Here is a 19,381-nt window from a genome sequence, read left to right as displayed (position 1 = left end):
CCTTTCCTTTTCATTCTTTTCCCCATCATTTATTACTTCAGTCACCACCACCCCCCCCCAGCCTGATTTTCTTCTATACCTTTTGTTATCCATTTACTCATATTTATGGTCAGTGAACCTCAATTAAAAATGCTCCCCACTTTTGCTGTAGAATTTGCAATCGATGTGCTTTCCCTATCACTGAACTGCTTCTACAGCTCAGATCCTCTTTGGTATCATATGCAGGAAGTTTCCATTTCTGAGACCTTACTGCAGTCTATTGCATAGTGGTTAGGAATATTGTAGGTTTCCAGTTTTGCAAAAACCAACAAATATTGGCTTAATCAAAAGGACTTATTCTTCTCACAGGTAGGCAGCTGCTAGCAATGGTTCAGAGACTCGGCTGTGTCAGGACCAGTGCTCCTTGCATTCTCTTGGGATTCTGTAGCTCCAGGAATCCGATCTGTATTTAAAGTGAAAAGAACAGGGGTGCCTGGGTGGCTCAGTCGGTTAAGCATCTGACTTCAGCTCGGGTCATGATCTCATGGTTGGTGGGTTCGAGCCCCACATTGGGCTCTGTGCTGACAGCCAGCTCAGAGCCTGGAGCCTGTTTCAGATTCTGTGTCTCCCTCTCTCTCTGACCCTCCCCTGCTCATGTTGTCTCTCTCTCTGTCGGAAATAAATAAAACGTTAAAAAAGTTTTAAAAAGAATAAAGTGAAAAGAACAGTCAGGGTGAAGAGGAAGTAGAAGCACCAGCAGTGTGTGTCCCTTTTATCAGTTAAAGAAAGCTTTGTTAAAAGCCCTTAACTGACTTCTGTTTATATTTCACAGGCCAGTCTTGTGTCTCTCTATTTCTGTAACTTTTATTTTTTTTAATTCATAAGCTTATTATTTTAGTGTCAGACTACAAGCATCTGCAGGGCATAGTAGGTAGGGCACTTTGGCAATATTTCAATGTCTCTATGGTTTTGCCTTTTTTTTAGAAGGTTATATAATTGGAATAATATAGTACGTAACCTTTTCAGATTGGCTTCTTTCATTCAGTAATATGCATTTAAGATTCTCCCAAGTCTTTTTGTGGTTTGATAAATAATTTCTTTTTATCACAGAATAGTATTCCATTGTATAGATATAATAAGGTTCGTTTTTCCATTCCCCCATTGAAGGAGATCTTCACTGCTTCCAGTGTTTTGCAGTTAGGAATAAAGCTGCTGTAAACATCGATGTGCAGGTTTTTGTGTGGACATAAGTCTTCCTCTTTTTTGGAGAAATACATGGCAGCACAATTGCTGAATTGTATGGTAAGCCTGTGTTTAGCCTGGTAAGAAAAGCTCAACTGTCTTCCAAAGCAGCTGTACCCACCAGCAGTAAGAATTCTTGTTGCTCCGTTAATATTTCCCAGCATTTGGTATTGTCGCTGCTTTGGATTTAGCCACTCTAATAGATGTGCACATTGGACTCTTTTTTACTCGTTTCCTTACATTTAGAATGACTTTAAGACCCCAAAGATTACCTCTCTTTGAAGCCTTCCCAGATGCTGCCCCCAACACGGCCCAAATGATCTTTTCCTTTTTGAAATCCTGTTTCTGACCCTTCCATCTTCTTTGCAGTCTATATGACCAAGACACTACTTTCCACAGCAGTGGCCTCCAAAGCCTCTCCAAAATGTTGAGAGTTCCTGAGGTATTACTTTCTCATAGGTCCCCCTCCTCTGCCCGGGTTCTGGGTTGTCTCCAGCTCCTCTGAAACAACCCAGAACTTAGCTCTTTCTCTGGTGTTCACAGGAAAGTTGCCCTACTCTAGTAATCACATGAGTTTAGTGACTTAATGGGGATATATCGCGAAGTAATATTCATGACCTCCTTCCTGGGTCTCTCCTCTATTCTTTTATCTCCTCGCCCCCTTTCTGGAGTAAAAAAAAAAAGGAGTTCTTCTCTCTGTCTTATGTGTAATTATTTCACATCCTTGTTTCACACCACCTATTGTAAGTTGGACTATCAAGGTGTATTGGCCACAAAAGCATCTCCCTAAGACAGAGGGAGATTTTTTTCCTGCTGACTACTAAGAGAATACAGTTTATTTGTTACATTGTTTATAGCTATTTTCACACATATGCTTTTTATTTCTGGATAGTAAAGTCCACAAGGATAAGAATTAAGTCTTTGTCTTCCTGATCTCCATAGTCCCTGCTTTAGAAGTGGTGGTTGATCGGGCACCTGGGAGGCTCAATCTGTTAAGCATCCCACTTTGGCTCAGGTCATGATCTCACAGTTTGTGAGTTCAAGCCCCACATCGGGCTCTGTGCTAATGATTCAGAGCCTGGAGCCTGCTTCAGATTCTATGTCTCCCTCTCTCCCTCTGCCACTCCCCTGCTCGTGCTCTGTCTCTCTCTCAAAAATAAATATTAAAAACTTAAAAAAAAATTTTAAAAGAAGTGGTGGTTGATAAATGTTAATAGAATGCATGAATGAATGAATGAATGAATGAATTCTTACACTGTATATGACTTCAGTTTCTTTTAAAAAGAAACAGATGTACTTCTTTCAGGCAGGCATTCACCCATTATCACATTTTATGTACAAGTGGAAACACAGACTATAGTTTGTTTGCCCAGTTATAATATTTATTAAGAAATGACAGAAAACACTTTATCACAGATGAAATTGAAATAGCCAACAGGCAAGATCCTTAAGATCTCCCCCCTCCAAAAAAGGGATGAAATAAGATGTTGAAGTATGAAAAAGTCTAGCCTACTTCTTAGAAGCTGAATATTAGGTGAAGGTCTTCCATTCTTTCTGGTGACATCTAAGGAAAGTCACGTGACTATACCCTGGTGCTTTTGATGTTAGAAAAAATGTTAGGTAAACATAGCAAAAATAGATAATAAAGCGAGGAAGAATTAGACTTGTGGGTAGTTCTAAAGGATTACTTCCACAATATGTAGTAGTTTTCGACCCTGAAGAAAAATCAGTAATAGTATATCCAAAGCATTTTGAGAATCAGCTGGTAGGTTTGCAGCATTTCTGTGTTGGTAGTGGAGAGTCAAGGTATTTGTTGCAGAATAGTATCAGGTAGAACTCATACACTTGGTAGCCTCCATGACAAAAACCCAATGACTTCCAAGTTCTAAGAACTTGTGGTGGTCCAGGGGGGTGGTTGAGGAGATACACTGTTTAGAGATGCTGTGTCCTGGGCAACTGGAAATCAACAACCTGGTTTTTTAACAGGTGGGCTCACAGCAGGTGGGCTGGCAGCAGCTGGGCTGGCAGCAGTAGGAGCAGCAGGCAGGGCGGCAGCAGGACTGGCCGCAGTAGGATGGGCGGCAGCAGGAGGCCTGGGCGTGGTGCAGCTGGCAGCAGGTGGGGGGAGTGCAGCTCACCACACAGCAGGGGGGCAGGCAGGTGTCCTCCACGCGGCAGTCGGGGCGGCACCACCTGACGCGGCAGCTCACGCCTCCGCAGCCACCCTCCTGGCCACCAGCAGTGCCACAGCTGGTCCCGCAACAGCTGGGCTGGCAGCAGCTGGGCTGGCAGGAGCTGGGCTGGCAGCAGCTAGTCTGGCAACAGCTGGGCTGGCAGCAGCTGGGCTGGCAACAGCTGGGCTGGCAGCAGCTGGGCTGGCAGCAGCTGGAGCCACAGTTCCCGCCGGTGGAGCAGGTGGGAAATCCACAGAAGCTAGTGGAGCAGCAGGCCATGGTGTCAGGCGTTGGGCTGAGAGTTGAGTTGCTGAGAGGGGTTTTGGTGGTAAGGTCTATGTCAGACCTTTTATATATCTGAGCCAGCTTCTATTTATAAAATTCTTAACATATCTTCCTTGTTTTTGTTTTAAATTTATTCCTCATTGGACCTCTGATTGGCTTACACTGAAATACTTATGACCCATTATGAGCAGCAGTTTAGAAATTAGTCTGTTTTATAGTTTCATTTGGACTGCTCATGTTCGTCCTTTGCTCTTTGGAATACATTTGTGGTTTTCCATGTTCAAAGAGTCCTTCTATTTTAGCCCATGCCAATGCCCTCATTTTGTAGACGTGGTTATTCCACGTGATATTTTGTCCATATCTCTAAGGCTAAGGATAATTGTGCTCTTAATTTTAACTATTATTTTTTTCTTCTGACTATATAGACTGAATTCTCTTGCATTTAGGATATTAGAACATCCACTGAAATGAAAAGAGTGCCCTTTGGTTATGTATAATTCAAAGCTTCCTACTGGGGTGCCTGGGTGGTTCAGTTGGTTAAGCATCTGACTCTTGATTTCAACTCAGGTCATGATCTCATGGTTCATGAAATTGAGCCCCATCTTGGACTTTGTGCTGACAGTGTGACGCCTGCTTGGGGTTCTCTCTCTCTCCCTCTCTCTTTCTGCCCCTCTTTGGCTTGTGTGTGCATGCTCTCTCTGTGTCTCTGTCTCTCAATCTCAAAATAAATAAACAAACATTAAAAAAAACTTCCAGCTAATTTACTTCAACATAAAGTCGAGTTACTATTATAGTTCCTTTGATCTCAATCAATTCAAAATATGTATTTATTATCCATATTCTAGGCCAGAAATCTTTTTTTGAACCAGGTGACATAGTATATATATAAAGATATCTAGCAGAGTGCTTAGCTTTGGGTAGGACTTTAATAAATGTTTACTGAGTCTGGTTTTGAATGGGTGGTTTACTGGACATGATTCATGGCTTCATGTACCACTTATAAATGATTTAATAGAACTTTCAAGCTGTAGTACCTCTCACGGAGGAGTCCTTATTATTGTCAAAAGACACTAGGAAGTGCTGGAATATTTTTCTATGTTTAATAGTTGAACCAAGTCTCATCGAAAAACACCTGGGAATTATGACATTTTGAAGGATATTTTTCCTTGAAATGCATAATCTTGTGTTTGATCTATCATTGCTACCAATTAAATGACAGAGGTAAGTGCTGGGAGCTTATAAATAACTTGGAAAATATTTTTTTAAAGTATCCTACATTTTGTTCTATTGTATTTTGTATTGCACTGAAATACTTAATAAGGAATTAAAAAATTAAATGGTAAAAGATTTTTCTTTTGTTCTAGATTTGTCTTAACTTCCTAAGAGACTATCTTTCAAACTGGGTTGCAAAGTACAACCTATATAGTTGTTTGAGATTTCTAATACATGTGTCTGACAAACAACGATGGTAGAACTCACAGAGTATCTCCCTGGCTGTTTGTTCTATCCTCATTTAGGTCAGAGATACACTTTCTATGTAAATGGAGTACTTATTTCTAGTAAATGGAGGTGAGTGTGGGAGTTGAAACTTGGAGAGCAATTTGGAGACCAGTGGGAAGAATAGGGTAAGACATAGGAATTAAGCCTAAATGCTCTTGGAAAATAGTATCGAATAGATAGTATCTGGTAGATATCTTAAAAATCTATTTAGTAAGGAGTATAATCTCTAGATATTAGGCACATGCGAAGGAGAACATCTAGTATATAAACTGGAGGGAGATTCAAATGGTAGAGCTACATCTAGGTAGAAATTCCATAGATATGATCAACCTGAATATTTTAGCCCAAAGTGGCCTTACTGATTTAGACCTAATTATTATAGGTTAGAGCATTTAAGTATTTGAATAACTGTAAAGATTATTTAATGCACGGAGCATTTTGTTAACTGATGGATTCAAGCATAGTGTAATTAGTATTCAGTCTTTCTGGTTTAGCCCTTATGTGTATGCTCTAGGATTATTTAAAAATGCAAATCCACTTCCTTGAATTCCAGCTAAAGGTGGACAAGCTTAGAGGTAGAAGGAAGAAAATAACTCAGTTTGCTTTACACATTTAAACATTTTATTTGAATTAACGTGATATTCAAGGAGAAAGCCGGTCTAAAAATATGTGCGGATCAAAAGATAGGGAGGAGACCAGAGATGTCACTGAAATGAAGAAATACCCTACCCTGGAGTCTTCTCAAGCAAGGCAGGATATCTAGATACTCTGATACATGTTTTCAGTGCGCTAATTCAGCACATCCAGTAGGATCCTGACCAAGACTCATTATTCTTGAATGAGTGGCTTAGAAACATCATGGTACTTAGCATGGGAGTAAAATTAAGCACCTCTTCAGAGGTCAGAGCAGTGTGCTTAGTTTCCCCTTTCATCCTTAATCAGCAACCTTGCTTTTAACAGGTGGACTGGCAGCAGGTGGGCTCACAGCAGGTGGGCTGGCAGCAGCTGGGCTGGCAGCAGTAGGAGCAGCAGGCAGGGCGGCAGCAGGACTGGCCGCAGTAGGATGGGCGGCAGCAGGAGGCCTGGGCGTGGTGCAGCTGGCAGCAGGTGGGGGGAGTGCAGCTCACCACACAGCAGGGGGGCAGGCAGGTGTCCTCCACGCGGCAGTCGGGGCGGCACCACCTGACGCGGCAGCTCACGCCTCCGCAGCCACCCTCCTGGCCACCAGCAGTGCCACAGCTGGTCCCGCAACAGCTGGGCTGGCAGCAGCTGGGCTGGCAGGAGCTGGGCTGGCAGCAGCTAGTCTGGCAGCAGCTGGGCTGGCAGCAGCTGGGCTGGCAACAGCTGGGCTGGCAGGAGCTGGGCTGGCAGCAGCTGGAGCCACAGTTCCCGCCGGTGGAGCAGGTGGGAAATCCACAGAAGCTAGTGGAGCAGCAGGCCATGGTGTCAGGAGTTGGGTTGAGAGTTGGGGTTGCTGAGAGAAGTTTTTGTGTTTTGACTACAGCTTCTGCTTCTGGTCTTTTATATATATCCTAGAGCTGCATATTTCCCTAGCATTCAGCATTGTTCCTTGATACCATTTGCAAAGTCAGTCTGTGATTGGCTGATACCTGAGTTGTTTAGAAAGTTATAAATAGCATTTCTATAGCCTGCTTTGGTCATTATTCAATTAAGTCCTACTATGTTTCTTCTTTGCCCTCTGGATCAAGTGAATGCTTATGGAAGCCAATCAGAGCAACACCTCTTTATGTACATCATATGACAGACTAGACATGGGCCACCCCTGACTTGCTTTGTCATACCTGCCCTTTGTTAACTTTTAGACAGTTCATGTAAACTGAGAATTTTCTTCCTAAGTGGTCACTAAATTAAGGATCTGGACCTCATAAAAGAAAATATGTTCAGAGTTGGAATGACTAACGTTAGTGTAATCAAAACATTAATCAACATCCAAAAGAACTATGCCTTTCTAGGATCTATTTGTGCAAATTATAAGAGTAAGAGCTCTAACCAATATTTTTGCCTTCCACCAACCATGTACATATTCCCAACTGAAACTCTTAAGACTTTTGCTGGTAGATTGTTTTCTGACTCTACTAAATTAAAAATATATGCTAGTAATGAATATGCCTTTTAACAAGTCAAGGAGTACACAGGCATATAAATAAAGTTAATAATTTTCCTCTTTTCTGCAAAACACCCATCCCGTCCAAAACTAGTACTTCAGAAATAATATTAACAATTTGATATATATTCTTTGATACCTTTCTTCTTGCTTTTGCAAACATAAACCAGCATACACACACACACACACACACACACACACACACACACACAGATACATATATGTAAAATTAAAATATAAATAAAAAGTAAAAGTTGGGATCTGTACATTTTTAAAAAGTTTTAATTGTAGTAAAATATACATAATATAAAATTTACCATCTTTTTTTAATAAAAAGGTTTTTTAAATTTATTTTGAGAGAAAGAGACAGCGTGAGCAGTGGAGGGTCAGAGAGAGGGAGACAGAGAATCTGAAACAGGTTCTAGGCTCAGAGCTGGCTGTCAGGAAAGCTTGAACCCACAAACCGTGAGATGACCTGAGCCATAGTCGGATGCTTAACCAACAGCCACTCAGATGCCCCTAAAATTTACCATCTTAATCATTTTTAAATGCACATTTCACTAGTGTGAAGAACATTCACATTGCAATGGTGCAAACATTGGTTTGCAGTCAATCTCCAGAATTCTATATCTTGTAAAACTGAAACTCTGTATCCATTAAAGAACAACTTTTTCATTCTCTCCTCCCTAAGCCTTTATAACCACCTTTCTACTTTCTGTATTGATGAATTTGACCAACCTAGATGCCTTATATAAGTGGAATCATACAGTATGTCTTCTTAATGAATGGCTTATTTCACTTAGCATGTCTTCAAGACTCATCCATGTTATAAATGTATCAGAATGTTTTTCCTTTTTAAGGCTGAATAATATTTTGTTGTATGTATATACCACAGTTTATCCATTTACCTGTTTGTTCATGGATACTTGAGTTGCTTCCTTTTGGCCATTGTGATTAATGTTGCCATGAACGTGGATGTACAAATATCTTTTCAAGATACTACTCTCAATTCTTTTGGGTATATACCTAGAAGTGGAATTGCTGGATCACATGCTAGTTCCATTTTTAGTTTTTTGAGTACCCACCATACTGTTTCCCATAGTGGCTGCACCATTTTACATATCTACCAACAATATACAAGGGTTCCAATTTCTCCACATCCTTGCCAATACTTTTTGGGTTTTTTGGGAGTAGACATTGTATGTCCTTGTGGTTTTGATTTGCATTTTTGTAATGATTAGTGATATGGAACTTTTTTTCATATGCTCGTTGGACATTTGAATATCTTTTTTAAAAGATTAACTTTATCTTTTTAAGGCTTAGTTATTTTGAGAGAGTATGTGTGTGTTTGTGAGTGGGGGAGGAGCAGAGAGAGAGGGAGGGAGATAGAATCCCAAGCAGGCTCCACACAGTCAGTGCAGAGCCTGACACAGGGCTCAAACTCACAAACCATGAGATCATGACCTGAACCAAAATCAAGAGTCAGACACTTAACCCATTGAGCCATCCAGGTGCCCCCATTTGTATACCTTCTTTGGAGAAATGTCCATTCATGTCCTTGCCCAGTTTTTAATTGTTACTGTTGAGTTGTAGAAATTCTTCATATATTATAAATATTTGCTTCTTATTAGATATATGATTTGCAAATGTTTCTCCCATTCTATAGATTGAATTTTCATTTTGTTTATCGATCCTTTGATGCACAGTTTTTTATTTTGATATAGTTCAATTTATTTATTTTTTACTTTTGTTGTATATGCTTTTTGTGTCATATCCATGAAATCACTGCCAAATTCAATGTCATGAAGCTTTCCCCCTATATTTTCTTCTAAGAGTTTTATAGTTTTATCTCCTAACTTTAGTTTTTTTTTTTTTATCCATCAGTTAATTTTTGTACATGGTATAATTTAAGGATCTACCTTCATTCTTTTGCATGTGGCTATCAATTTTCCAAGCACCATGTTTTGAAAAGACCGTCCTTCCCATTAAGTGGTCTTGACACCCTTGTTGAAAATTATTTGACAATATATGTAAAGGTTTCTCTCTGGGCTCTCCCTTATATTCCATCTGTCTATATGACTGCCTTTATGCCAGTACCATACTGTTTTGATTACTACAGCTTTGAAATATAGTTTGAAACCAGAAGTATGATGCCTCCAGCTTTGTTCTTTCTGAAGATTGATTTGGCTGTTCTGAATCTTTTGTGGTTCCATACAAATTTTAGGATTTTTTTCCCCTTTCTGTGAAAAATACCATTGGAATCTTGATAGGGATTGCATCAAATCTGTAGATTGTTTTGAGTAGTATGGGGATTTTGACACTATTAATTCTCCTAATTCATGAGCATGTAATACCTTTCCATTTACTTGTGTCTTTGTTAATTCTTTCATTAGTGACTTCCAGTGTTTGGTACACAGATCTTTCATCTCCTTGGTTATTGAATAAACCAAATAAACCAAATACTCCTTGGTTTATTCCTAACTATTTTACTCTTTTTGATTCTATTGTAAATGGGATTGTTTTCTTAATTTCTCTTCCTGGTAGATTGTTGTTAGTATATAGAAATGCAACTGCTTTTGTGTATCGATTTTGTATCCTGCAACCTGCAACTCTACTGGATTTTATTAGTTCTCATCAACCATTAGTTCTAATCTAACCATTTTTCTTATCGTTTTTGGGTGATAAGGTGGAGTCTTTAGGGTTTTCTAAATATCATATAACCTCATCTGCAAGTAGAGACGATTTTACTTTTTGTTTCTTATTTGGATGCCTTTTATTTCATTTTGTCTAATTGCTCTAGCTAGGACTTCTAGTACTATGATACATAGAATAGGTAAAAGTGGGCACCCTTCTCTTTTTCCCTGATCATAGAGAGAAAGCTTTCAGTCTTTTATCACTGAGTATTGTGTTAGTATGGGCTTTCATATATGGCTTCTATTAGTCTGACATAGCTCCTTTTATTCCTAGTTTGTTGAGTTTTTTGTTATTATGAAAGAGTGTTGAATTTCATTAAATTCTTTTTCTGCATTTATTAACCATGTTTTCTCCCCCTTTATTCTGTTATGCAGTGTATTACATTTCACTGATTTTTTTTATATTGAACTATCCTTGCATTCTAGGGTAAAATCCCACTAGGTCATGTTGTATAATCCTTTTAATGTACTGTTGAATTCTGTTTGATAGTACTTGAGGAATCTTGTATCAATATTCATCACAGATGTTGGTCTCTAGTTTTGTCTTCTTGTAGTGTCTTTGGTATCAGAGTAATGCTAGCCTCACAGAGTAAGTTTGGAAGTATTCCTTCCTCTTTAATTTGTTGGAAGAGTTGGAGGATGGTTGGTTTTAACTTTTCTTTAGATGTTTGGTAGAATTCACTAGTGAAGCTTCTGGTACTGGGATTTTATTTGTTGGGAGAGTTTTTTTTAACTGATTCAATCTCCTTGCTAGTTATAGATCTGTTCAGATTTTCTATTTCTTCATGATTTGGTTTGGATAGTTTATATGATTCTAGGAATTTATTCATTTTATCTAGGTTTTCTAATTTTTTAGCCTATCCCATACCTATTATTCATTCTTTTAAATAGCTATGCAATTTTCCAGAGTATGACCATACCACACTTTATTCAGTCATACCCTATTGATAAATCCTCAGTTGTTTTTAGTTTGTGCTTTTGAATTAAAAAAAATCATAGAATTTTAAGCTAAAGTAATCCAGCTGTAGGTGATTATGGTTGGGTCACATGATCTAGGGAACTGAGCCCTTAACTGAGAACTAAATTAAGCTAATTAAACTAAATAGGCTTCTCAAACTGGTTCTATTATTAAGTGATTCTAAATCACTTTTTTAAAAAAGGCACTTAAGCCCTCTGAACATTGGTTTATTCATCTGTAAAATGAGATGATCTTTTAGACAACTCCAGGACTAAACTTGTGGAATTACACTACCAGCTCATTCATTCCTCAAGGGTATGATCTACCGTGTCTGATTCACCTTGGTAACCTTTGTAGTGCCTTCTGCACCATCTTGAATGTAGGCACTCAGAAAAGGCTGTTGAATAAAGGAAAGAAAGAATGATTGGCAGTGGTGTATGGTAATGATAAACAGCCAATTTTGCATCTTACCTAAGTCACTTGTCATTTATTTTATACTTTTTTCTCAGCAAGTGCTCTTAGGTGTGATACCTGAAAGTGGTCAGAAGTTAAAATCGGGGGAGGAAGAGGACAAAGCACGTTGCCATTTCTTTTCTATTGTTCCAAGGTGTCTTCTGGGTTGGATCAAATCTCTAGAAGATATGTTGGGGAAATTGATCCCTTGCTTACATGTTATCCTTTATTTATGCTTTCTGATTTCTTGATTTTCCTTAACTCTTGCATGAATAAAGTATTATAATCTTAACCCAAGTAATAGTTTCAATAAAAAAGAGTATCTTCAGCTCCCTCTAATTCTGACTCCAAGAAACCACAAATTAATCCTGATCCTTGTCCAAAATTACTCAGATTTATAAAACATTTCCTGATGCTTGTGTTTAAATATGTATAAATTCATTGTATGTTATGTATACATTCATTGTGTATTACATATCAGTGCATGTGTATTACATATCAGTGCATGTGTATGAACAATAAATATGTATATTTCAAAGTGAAAATTTTAAACCAAAGTAGATACATTAGTATCCTCACTTTCAGTTTAGAAACGGCGTGAGGTGGGGAGTGGAATTAGAGTAAAGTTCTCCATCTAACCAAAAGTGTATTTCCTCAGAGAGGCTTTCCCAGAGTGTGGTTCTCTTGTTTTATTCTGCAAGGCTACATGTGAATGAAAGAGTGTAATATATTGGCATATGTTACCATGGTTTGAAGATTGCTTGAAAGAGCATTCCTCTAAGAGACTTGAAAAAAAAATACATCATATTCTGGCTTTGGATTCAGAGTTCCTAACTTCTGTAATTTTCTGGTTGTGAAAGCTCTTTGCAATGTTGGGTTATGGAAATAGAGCTTGTGCCACTTTATGAGACCCTATATAACTGTCTTTGCTGTATCTTTTTATGAGACTAACCTCTAGTATATCTGATCAGTTTTCCTAGCATGATATAAGGAAAGCAGTGTGGGATATCAAAAAGAGATTAAAACCTTTTGTGACTCTATGAAAAACATATCATGAACAAACTCAATGAAGAAAAAGAGATATTATTTGCTGCACCAAATAGATATAATTTAATAGACCTTGGTATATTATTCTCCTTTCATAAAAAGTACAATTTGCAGGATAGGGGAGTACAGGAGGTAAACATATCTGAGAAGGACAGATGGTTCTTCCATGGCATCAGTGAGCAGAGTCACAGAGTAGATTCAAATGTGTCCTAAAAGCAAATTGGTTTTCTCATTTCTTGAGTCAAATTTGTATTTTGGCAACTTCACTGGGGAGATCAAAGTCTTCCCAGAATTGGATGGAATCAGATAGATCTGTGAGGCCCACATTTTTGGTAGCCCTCACAACAAAAAACAAACAAAAGTTCAAGACTTTGTTAGTGGTCCAGGGGTGTTGGAGGAAATAATTAGCTCATGAATTGATTTGGAAGTTGAAACTTCAAGTTGAAAACCAGCAATCTTGCTATTAACAGGTGGGCTCACAGCAGGTGGGCTGGCAGCAGCTGGGCTGGCAGCAGTAGGAGCAGCAGGCAGGGCGGCAGCAGGACTGGCCGCAGTAGGATGGGCGGCAGCAGGAGGCCTGGGCGTGGTGCAGCTGGCAGCAGGTGGGGGGAGTGCAGCTCACCACACAGCAGGGGGGCAGGCAGGTGTCCTCCACGCGGCAGTCGGGGCGGCACCACCTGACGCGGCAGCTCACGCCTCCGCAGCCACCCTCCTGGCCACCAGCAGTGCCACAGCTGGTCCCGCAACAGCTGGGCTGGCAGCAGCTGGGCTGGCAGGAGCTGGGCTGGCAGCAGCTAGTCTGGCAACAGCTGGGCTGGCAGCAGCTGGGCTGGCAGCAGCTAGTCTGGCAGCAGCTGGGCTGGCAGCAGCTGGGCTGGCAGGAGCTGGGCTGGCAGCAGCTGGAGCCACAGTTCCCGCCGGTGGAGCAGGTGGGAAATCCACAGAAGCTAGTGGAGCAGCAGGCCATGGTATCAGAAGTTGGGTTAAGAATTGGGTTGCTGAGAGAAGTTTTTGTGTTTTGGTAGTTACTTCCACGTTGGGCCTTTTATAAGCCTTGACCAGCCATTATTTACATAATTCTCAAAATTTCTTCCTTGTTTGTATGTAAATAATCTGTCTCTGAATAATAATTGCCCTATTCCTGAGTTACTTGTTCACCCTCTGAAAGCCTTTAAAAGTTCATTTTTATTTGGTCTTCAATTAGGATTCTTTACCACAGTCAGGTAGTCATTGGCATTCATGGGTTCATAACCCATAATCTCCCATATTTGTTAAAATTTTCTCATTGCCCTAAGAATAATTGATGCCTCACCTTTACAGAGTGTCAGTATTACTCAGTGTTGACCCTGATAATGGAGCTCTTGGGTCTCACATGACAGTTTAATTCCCAGCAATGAGTCTCCAGTGTCAACTGCTGCCCCTTTATATTTCTCATCTTCAATTTGACTATGAAGCAAAGTGATCCAGTTGGCCAGAAAGGGATGCTTTTTTGGTGGGCTGGGAATGTGGATGAATTGTTACTGATTCTGGAGCACTTATGTGCCCAAGTGGTTCTGACTACTTTGCATGTATCAGTTCATTTAATTTTCACTGTAATCCTATGTACTCCTACCTATACAACTTCCATCGTCCATGTTGGGAAATTGAGCCTCAAGCAGAGTTATATCTCTTGCTCATGTTCACACCAAGAAGTGGTGAATATGAAACCTGAGCCCATGCCATTAGGTCCAAACTAAATTCTTCAACCACTACAGTCAATATTTTGTTTTCCACATCAGCAGTTGTTCCAGAGAAGATCAAAGGGTAAAGGAAAGATGTGAAAATTTGCTCACTTTCAAACTTTTTTTCAAGTCAAAGGAAGAAATGCAGAGCTTAAGATGAGTAATAACACTATGTATTAGAGACTTCTCTGGAAATTTTATTTTTTTAACAACATTATAAACTTGAAGAAAATTTCGAGTGCTAAAATGGTTGACCTGCTTGACTTGTGACTTCATCTAATCTTTGATATTAGGATGTCCTGTAGATCCAAATGTCCTTAACTACATAAAAATCACACTCAGCTATATCAGCACGGGAGCATGTGACGTACTATGGTACGTTAGATCAGCAGCATGCAGTTTACTGAAGATACTAGGAATGAGTCCAGCTTTCTGGAAAATTAATATAGTTTGAAGGAGGCAGCTAATGAGGATGAAAATGACAGTTTTTTGCAGGTGCAAGGAAAGGTGACCTGGCCTTCATTGAGTATGGACTCTATTACAGGCAAGTGGATGTTAAAATGCCACTTACATAGTTTGAAACAGAATAGCAGGTGTTAGTTTCTGCTTTTCCAGGAATGACGGTTTTGAGTTTAGATCATAACTCTTCCCAAATCAGAATGAAGGCATTTACAGATACCACATCAAATGTGAATAGAAAGGTATGCTTCCTCTTCTTAAGCAAATCTACATTATAGATTCTTCGAATAGCTAATTTTCCCACCATGGATGTTTGGAATATGTAGACTTGTCCCTATTACAATCTCAGGAGCTATTTAAATTTATCATATATAAATTCAGTAGAATCTTTGATACTAAAAACATTTATCTCCCCTTCCAAAAAGTTCAAATATTTGAGGAATTGAAATCCTGCTTACGAGGGTACTGGGGATAGTAGTATTATCTGTTAGGTCTCCATTTTGATGCTTTTCTGCTGTGGCACTGTTTTCATCATCTCCCTTGGTGCAAAATTTAACTCAATTTTCATTTTTCTGTTCTTAGTTGCCCTCAGAGAATTATTAAGAATAAAATATTTTGATCAGAGTTCTCCAGAGAAACAGAGCCAGTAGGATGTATATGTAAATATACAGAAAGAGATTTATTGTGAGGGATTGGCTCACACAAATGTGGAGGCCAAGAGGTCTCACCAGGAGCACTGGAGTCTGAAGGCAGGAGAAGATGAGTGTCCCAACCTAAGCCATAGAACAATTCACCCTTCCTCTACCTTTCTGTTCTACTTGGGGTCTCAATGGATTGGATGATGCCCATCCACATTGGTGAAGGCAGTCTTCTTTACTCATTCTACAGACTCATATGCTAATTCCTTCCATGAACATCTTCACAGACACACCCAAGAATAATATTTTACTAGCTATTTGGGGATCCCTTAGCCCAGTCAAGTTGATACATAAAATTAACCACGATATAAGGTATGGCACTTAAAATTTGAGAATTCTACTTTTCGGCCACAGACTAATCTGAACATTCCCATATCTCCCCTAAATTAATCAAGAAAATAAAATTATTTCCTCCTACCACTTAAACCCATTTCTTCTTGATTGGTTCTCATACAAATAGAGTAAGAAGTTATAATCAATTTGTGATATTTCCCTGTGTAGATGTTCTGACCTCTTTAAATGCTGGAAATCACTATCATCTTCTTGGAGAAAAGAATGCCAATAACTTTACATTTAAGATGATTTTATTACAGTGCTTATTCTCTTTGGTTTTTATTACTTCATTTAAGTGATGGGGTCTAGACCCAATAGTATCAGTGTATCAATAGAATCAAAGAATGTGTTTGTCTCTTATTATTGAATGCCTGCCTTCTGTTTATAAATATTAATATATTGAGTTATTTTTCTTTAAGATGTCGTGGTTCTAGGTTTCTTATTATAAATTTGGGGGTTCTTTCAATTCCTTTTTACTAGTTCTCTAATTCAGTTCCATCTGCCTTAGCTTCCTGAGTGATAAGATGTGGTTGATATACCAACCAGTTGAACATCCCCAACTTTTTACTCTAAATCAGGTAATAAGATCTTCTTCTCTTCTGAATGCCAACCTGGCTCTTTTGGTGCTTCTGAGATAAAGTCCTTCTAAGTAAAAGCTGCATCCAACCTAAATCTTCCTAACCCCTTGGAAGGCAAGAGAGTGGTATATGAGGGACATAGAGTATTGAACATGTTTTAGACACATTGTGTATGAATGTGTAGGTTGTGCCCTGATGGGGGAGGCTCTGTCCACTCAGAAGGAGAACCTTTTTCATACAAAGATGATATAGGCCCAGTAAGCTGTGTATTCTTGAAACTGTTTCTACCTAAAGGTGATGCCTTTTTCTAATTCTGGTAAGGTTATGCTAGTGAAGACCCACCTCTTTGACTTACTTCTTTTTTTAAAAAAATTTTTATATTTGAGGAGGGAAGGGGCAGAGAGAGAGGGAGACAGAGGATGCAAAGCAGGCTCTATGCCAACAGTAGAGAGCCTGACGTGGGGCTCAAACTCACAAACCATGAGATCATGACCTGAGCCGGAAGTTGGATGCTGAACTGATTGAGCCACCCAGCTTCTCCGAATTACTTCTTAAATTGAGGTGAAATTCATATAACATACACTAAACCATTTTAAGATGTACAATTGAGTGGCCTTTAGTGCATCCATAATGTTGTGCAACTACCATGCTTCTGTGTAGTTAAAACCTTTTTCATCACCCAGAAGAACACCTGATAATCTTTAGTAATCACTCCTCATTCCCCCTTTATCTCCAGCCACTGATTTACCACTTTGATTTTAAAATCAAAGATTTTATCCATCAAAGTGGAAGTTCTTATTGTGTGTTTTTTATTTCATCCTTGCTTTATTCTAGAACTTTCTCTGGAGATTAGACTAAGAATGGGCATAGTGTACGCCAGTATCATGCTCATTTAAATCCATTCCTATAATGAATATCTATTTTTCTAGTTCATGGTACATGAGCTAATTGTATAGATGTTGTAGAAGCATTGGTTGAAATTCCCTTTCATCATTTTCCAAAGCATATTTTGAGGAACATTAAGTTCCAGGATGCTAGTTGGTAATAAATGAATGGAGTATTCTCTGACTAACTCACTTTGGGAGTAATAGTTACAGAGCTTTCTTTAGTATTCTCATGTGCTTTATAAACCTTCAACATGGTGAAAATGCATGCAGCATTACTTGACTGTTGCATAATTTTTCATCACTGGGCATCTGAAGAGACTAATTATCAGTGCATCACCTGTTTAGGAAATAACCCATCCTGTGCCTGGGAGGGATATTGTAAGCAATGAAAGTCATTTCTTTTGTTTTCCAATTTTTCTAACTTGGTGCCCAGGCAGGTGAAGGGCCTTGCTCCAGAATCCATGGGTCCAGGGCTCCTGAGTGGCTCACTCGGTTAAGCACTCAACTCTTGGTTTCAGCTCATGTCATGATCTCATAGTTCATGAGTTTGAGCCCCACATAGGGTTCTGCACTGACAGTGCAGAGCCCACTAGGGATTTTGTCGCTCTTCCTCTTCCCCTCTCCCCTGCTCTCTCTCCCTCTCAAAATAAATAAATAAACTTAAAAAACAAGAATCCTTGGGTTCTTAGTTACTAAGTGGGGATTAGAACTTGGAACGTCTTTATATCTTATGCTAGAACTTTGAAATCTTATGCTTACTGTCTTTCCAATTATGTATTACCCTTTTATGCCCTAGATAGTTGAAAGAATTGTACACATAATTATATATGAAGGAAATGAATAAATTTGGTAATATCTCAAGAAGCTAAATAACATAAAAATTCCTTTTTGATAAAATTGATCTTCTGAAACACCTAGCCTGTCAATTTGCACACACGAAGACCTTGGAGAATAGTTCCTAAATACTGACACATTCTTTTAATCATAGATTTTGGGTGTAGAATATTGGACCATTAATGGTCCAAAAACAAAGGAAAACTATTTTTTGCAGACCTTAAAAAAGGAAAAAAATAAAGAAAAACCATAGTGCCATACCATGTCTGAGATTTTGAAAAATCCAAATACCCCAATATCAACAACAAATTCCAAAGAAAAGAAAGCTCCAACAATGACCTTGTCATTGAAGAATAAAAATTTTATTAAATCCCAAACCCAATGAGCTGTTGAACTATTTCAGATGATATTTATAGTAAAAGTTTTATACATTCCTCTTAACTTTGTAGGACTTCTGTTCATGTGCAGATTTATGAAATATTTTTGGTCTTTGATTCGATTCACATCTTAGGAAAATTATGTAGCCATTTGAAAGCTGTGTCCTGGGTATTGAAGCTCAGGAGTTTATTGGGACTCTGCATTGGCTCATTTTGAAGTGCCACTTTCTCAGGGTTCCTTTAGAAAGAGAGTTTCAGCAGGTGGACTGGCAGCAGGTGGGCTCACAGCAGGTGGGCTGGCAGCAGCTGGGCTGGCAGCAGTAGGAGCAGCAGGCAGGGCGGCAGCAGGACTGGCCGCAGTAGGATGGGCGGCAGCAGGAGGCCTGGGCGTGGTGCAGCTGGCAGCAGGTGGGGGGAGTGCAGCTCACCACACAGCAGGGGGGCAGGCAGGTGTCCTCCACGCGGCAGTCGGGGCGGCACCACCTGACGCGGCAGCTCACGCCTCCGCAGCCACCCTCCTGGCCACCAGCAGTGCCACAGCTGGTCCCGCAACAGCTGGGCTGGCAGCAGCTGGGCTGGCAGGAGCTGGGCTGGCAGCAGCTACTCTGGCAGGAGCTGGGCTGGCAGCAGCTGGGCTGGCAACAGCTGGGCTGGCAGGAGCTGGGCTGGCAGCAGCTGGAGCCACAGTTCCCGCCGGTGGAGCAGGTGGGAAATCCACAGAAGCTAGTGGAGCAGCAGGCCATGGTGTCAGGAGTTGGGTTGAGAGTTGGGTTGCTGAGAGGGGTTTGACTTAGAGCTGGTATTCCACTTGGGCCTTTTTATAGGTCTTGGCCAGTTCCTGTGTTTGTGATGGACAGCATTTTTATCCTCTTACTCTTTAAACAAGCTTTTGCAGAGCCCTTTGATTGTTCAGATACTGAGTTGTTTTAACTACACCCCCAAATTGGTTTTTCCTTTATTGCTAAGCTAATACTCACTAAATGTGTCCATCCTTGGTAGAAATGTTGTTTCATTTCCAAACAATGCTGTAATTTTTCC

At 39.8% G+C, this 19,381-nt stretch overlaps 1 protein-coding gene across 2 annotated transcripts; it reads right to left on the bottom strand.

The window, feature by feature from the left end:
• Positions 1–3,200: 3,200 nt before the first annotated feature.
• On the bottom strand, positions 3,201–19,086 carry LOC120225063 (keratin, high-sulfur matrix protein, B2D). 2 transcript variants are annotated; one of them, XM_039223291.1, is made up of 4 exons: positions 18,611–19,086; positions 13,192–13,403; positions 6,432–6,618; positions 3,201–3,618 (listed from the first exon to the last, which is right to left on the bottom strand). In XM_039223291.1, exons 1-4 carry the CDS (start codon positions 19,084–19,086, stop codon positions 3,201–3,203), a joined length of 1,293 nt encoding a protein of 430 aa, XP_039079222.1. The 2 variants fall into 2 exon arrangements, with proteins under 2 accessions (XP_039079222.1, XP_039079224.1); XM_039223293.1 differs by lacking the exons at positions 3,201–3,618; positions 6,432–6,618 and having other exon boundaries at positions 12,920–13,427; positions 18,620–19,086.
• Between the last annotated feature and the right edge of the window lie 295 nt (positions 19,087–19,381).

Source organism: Hyaena hyaena, unplaced genomic scaffold (assembly GCF_003009895.1).
Source record: "Hyaena hyaena isolate Hyena2069 unplaced genomic scaffold, ASM300989v1 scaffold_1306, whole genome shotgun sequence".
NCBI lineage: Eukaryota > Metazoa > Chordata > Mammalia > Carnivora > Hyaenidae > Hyaena > Hyaena hyaena.
The sequence above is the reverse complement of the archived record's forward strand: the minus strand, read 5'-3'. Positions and strand labels throughout refer to the sequence as shown.

What these genes read in the sequence shown, in the direction of transcription:
- LOC120225063 (XM_039223291.1), bottom strand. Translation starts at nt 19,086, where the DNA reads ATGGCCTGCTGCTCCACTAGCTTCTGTGGATTTCCCACCTGCTCCACC. An exon ending in TGTGAGCCCACCTGCTGCCA is followed by an intron (nt 13,404 to 18,610) that starts GTCCACCTGCTG and finishes CTGCTCCACTAG; the next exon opens with CTTCTGTGGATTTCCCACCT. An exon ending in AGCTGCTGCCAGCCCAGCTG is followed by an intron (nt 3,619 to 6,431) that starts TTGCGGGACCAG and finishes CACCGGCGGGAA; the next exon opens with CTGTGGCTCCAGCTGCTGCC.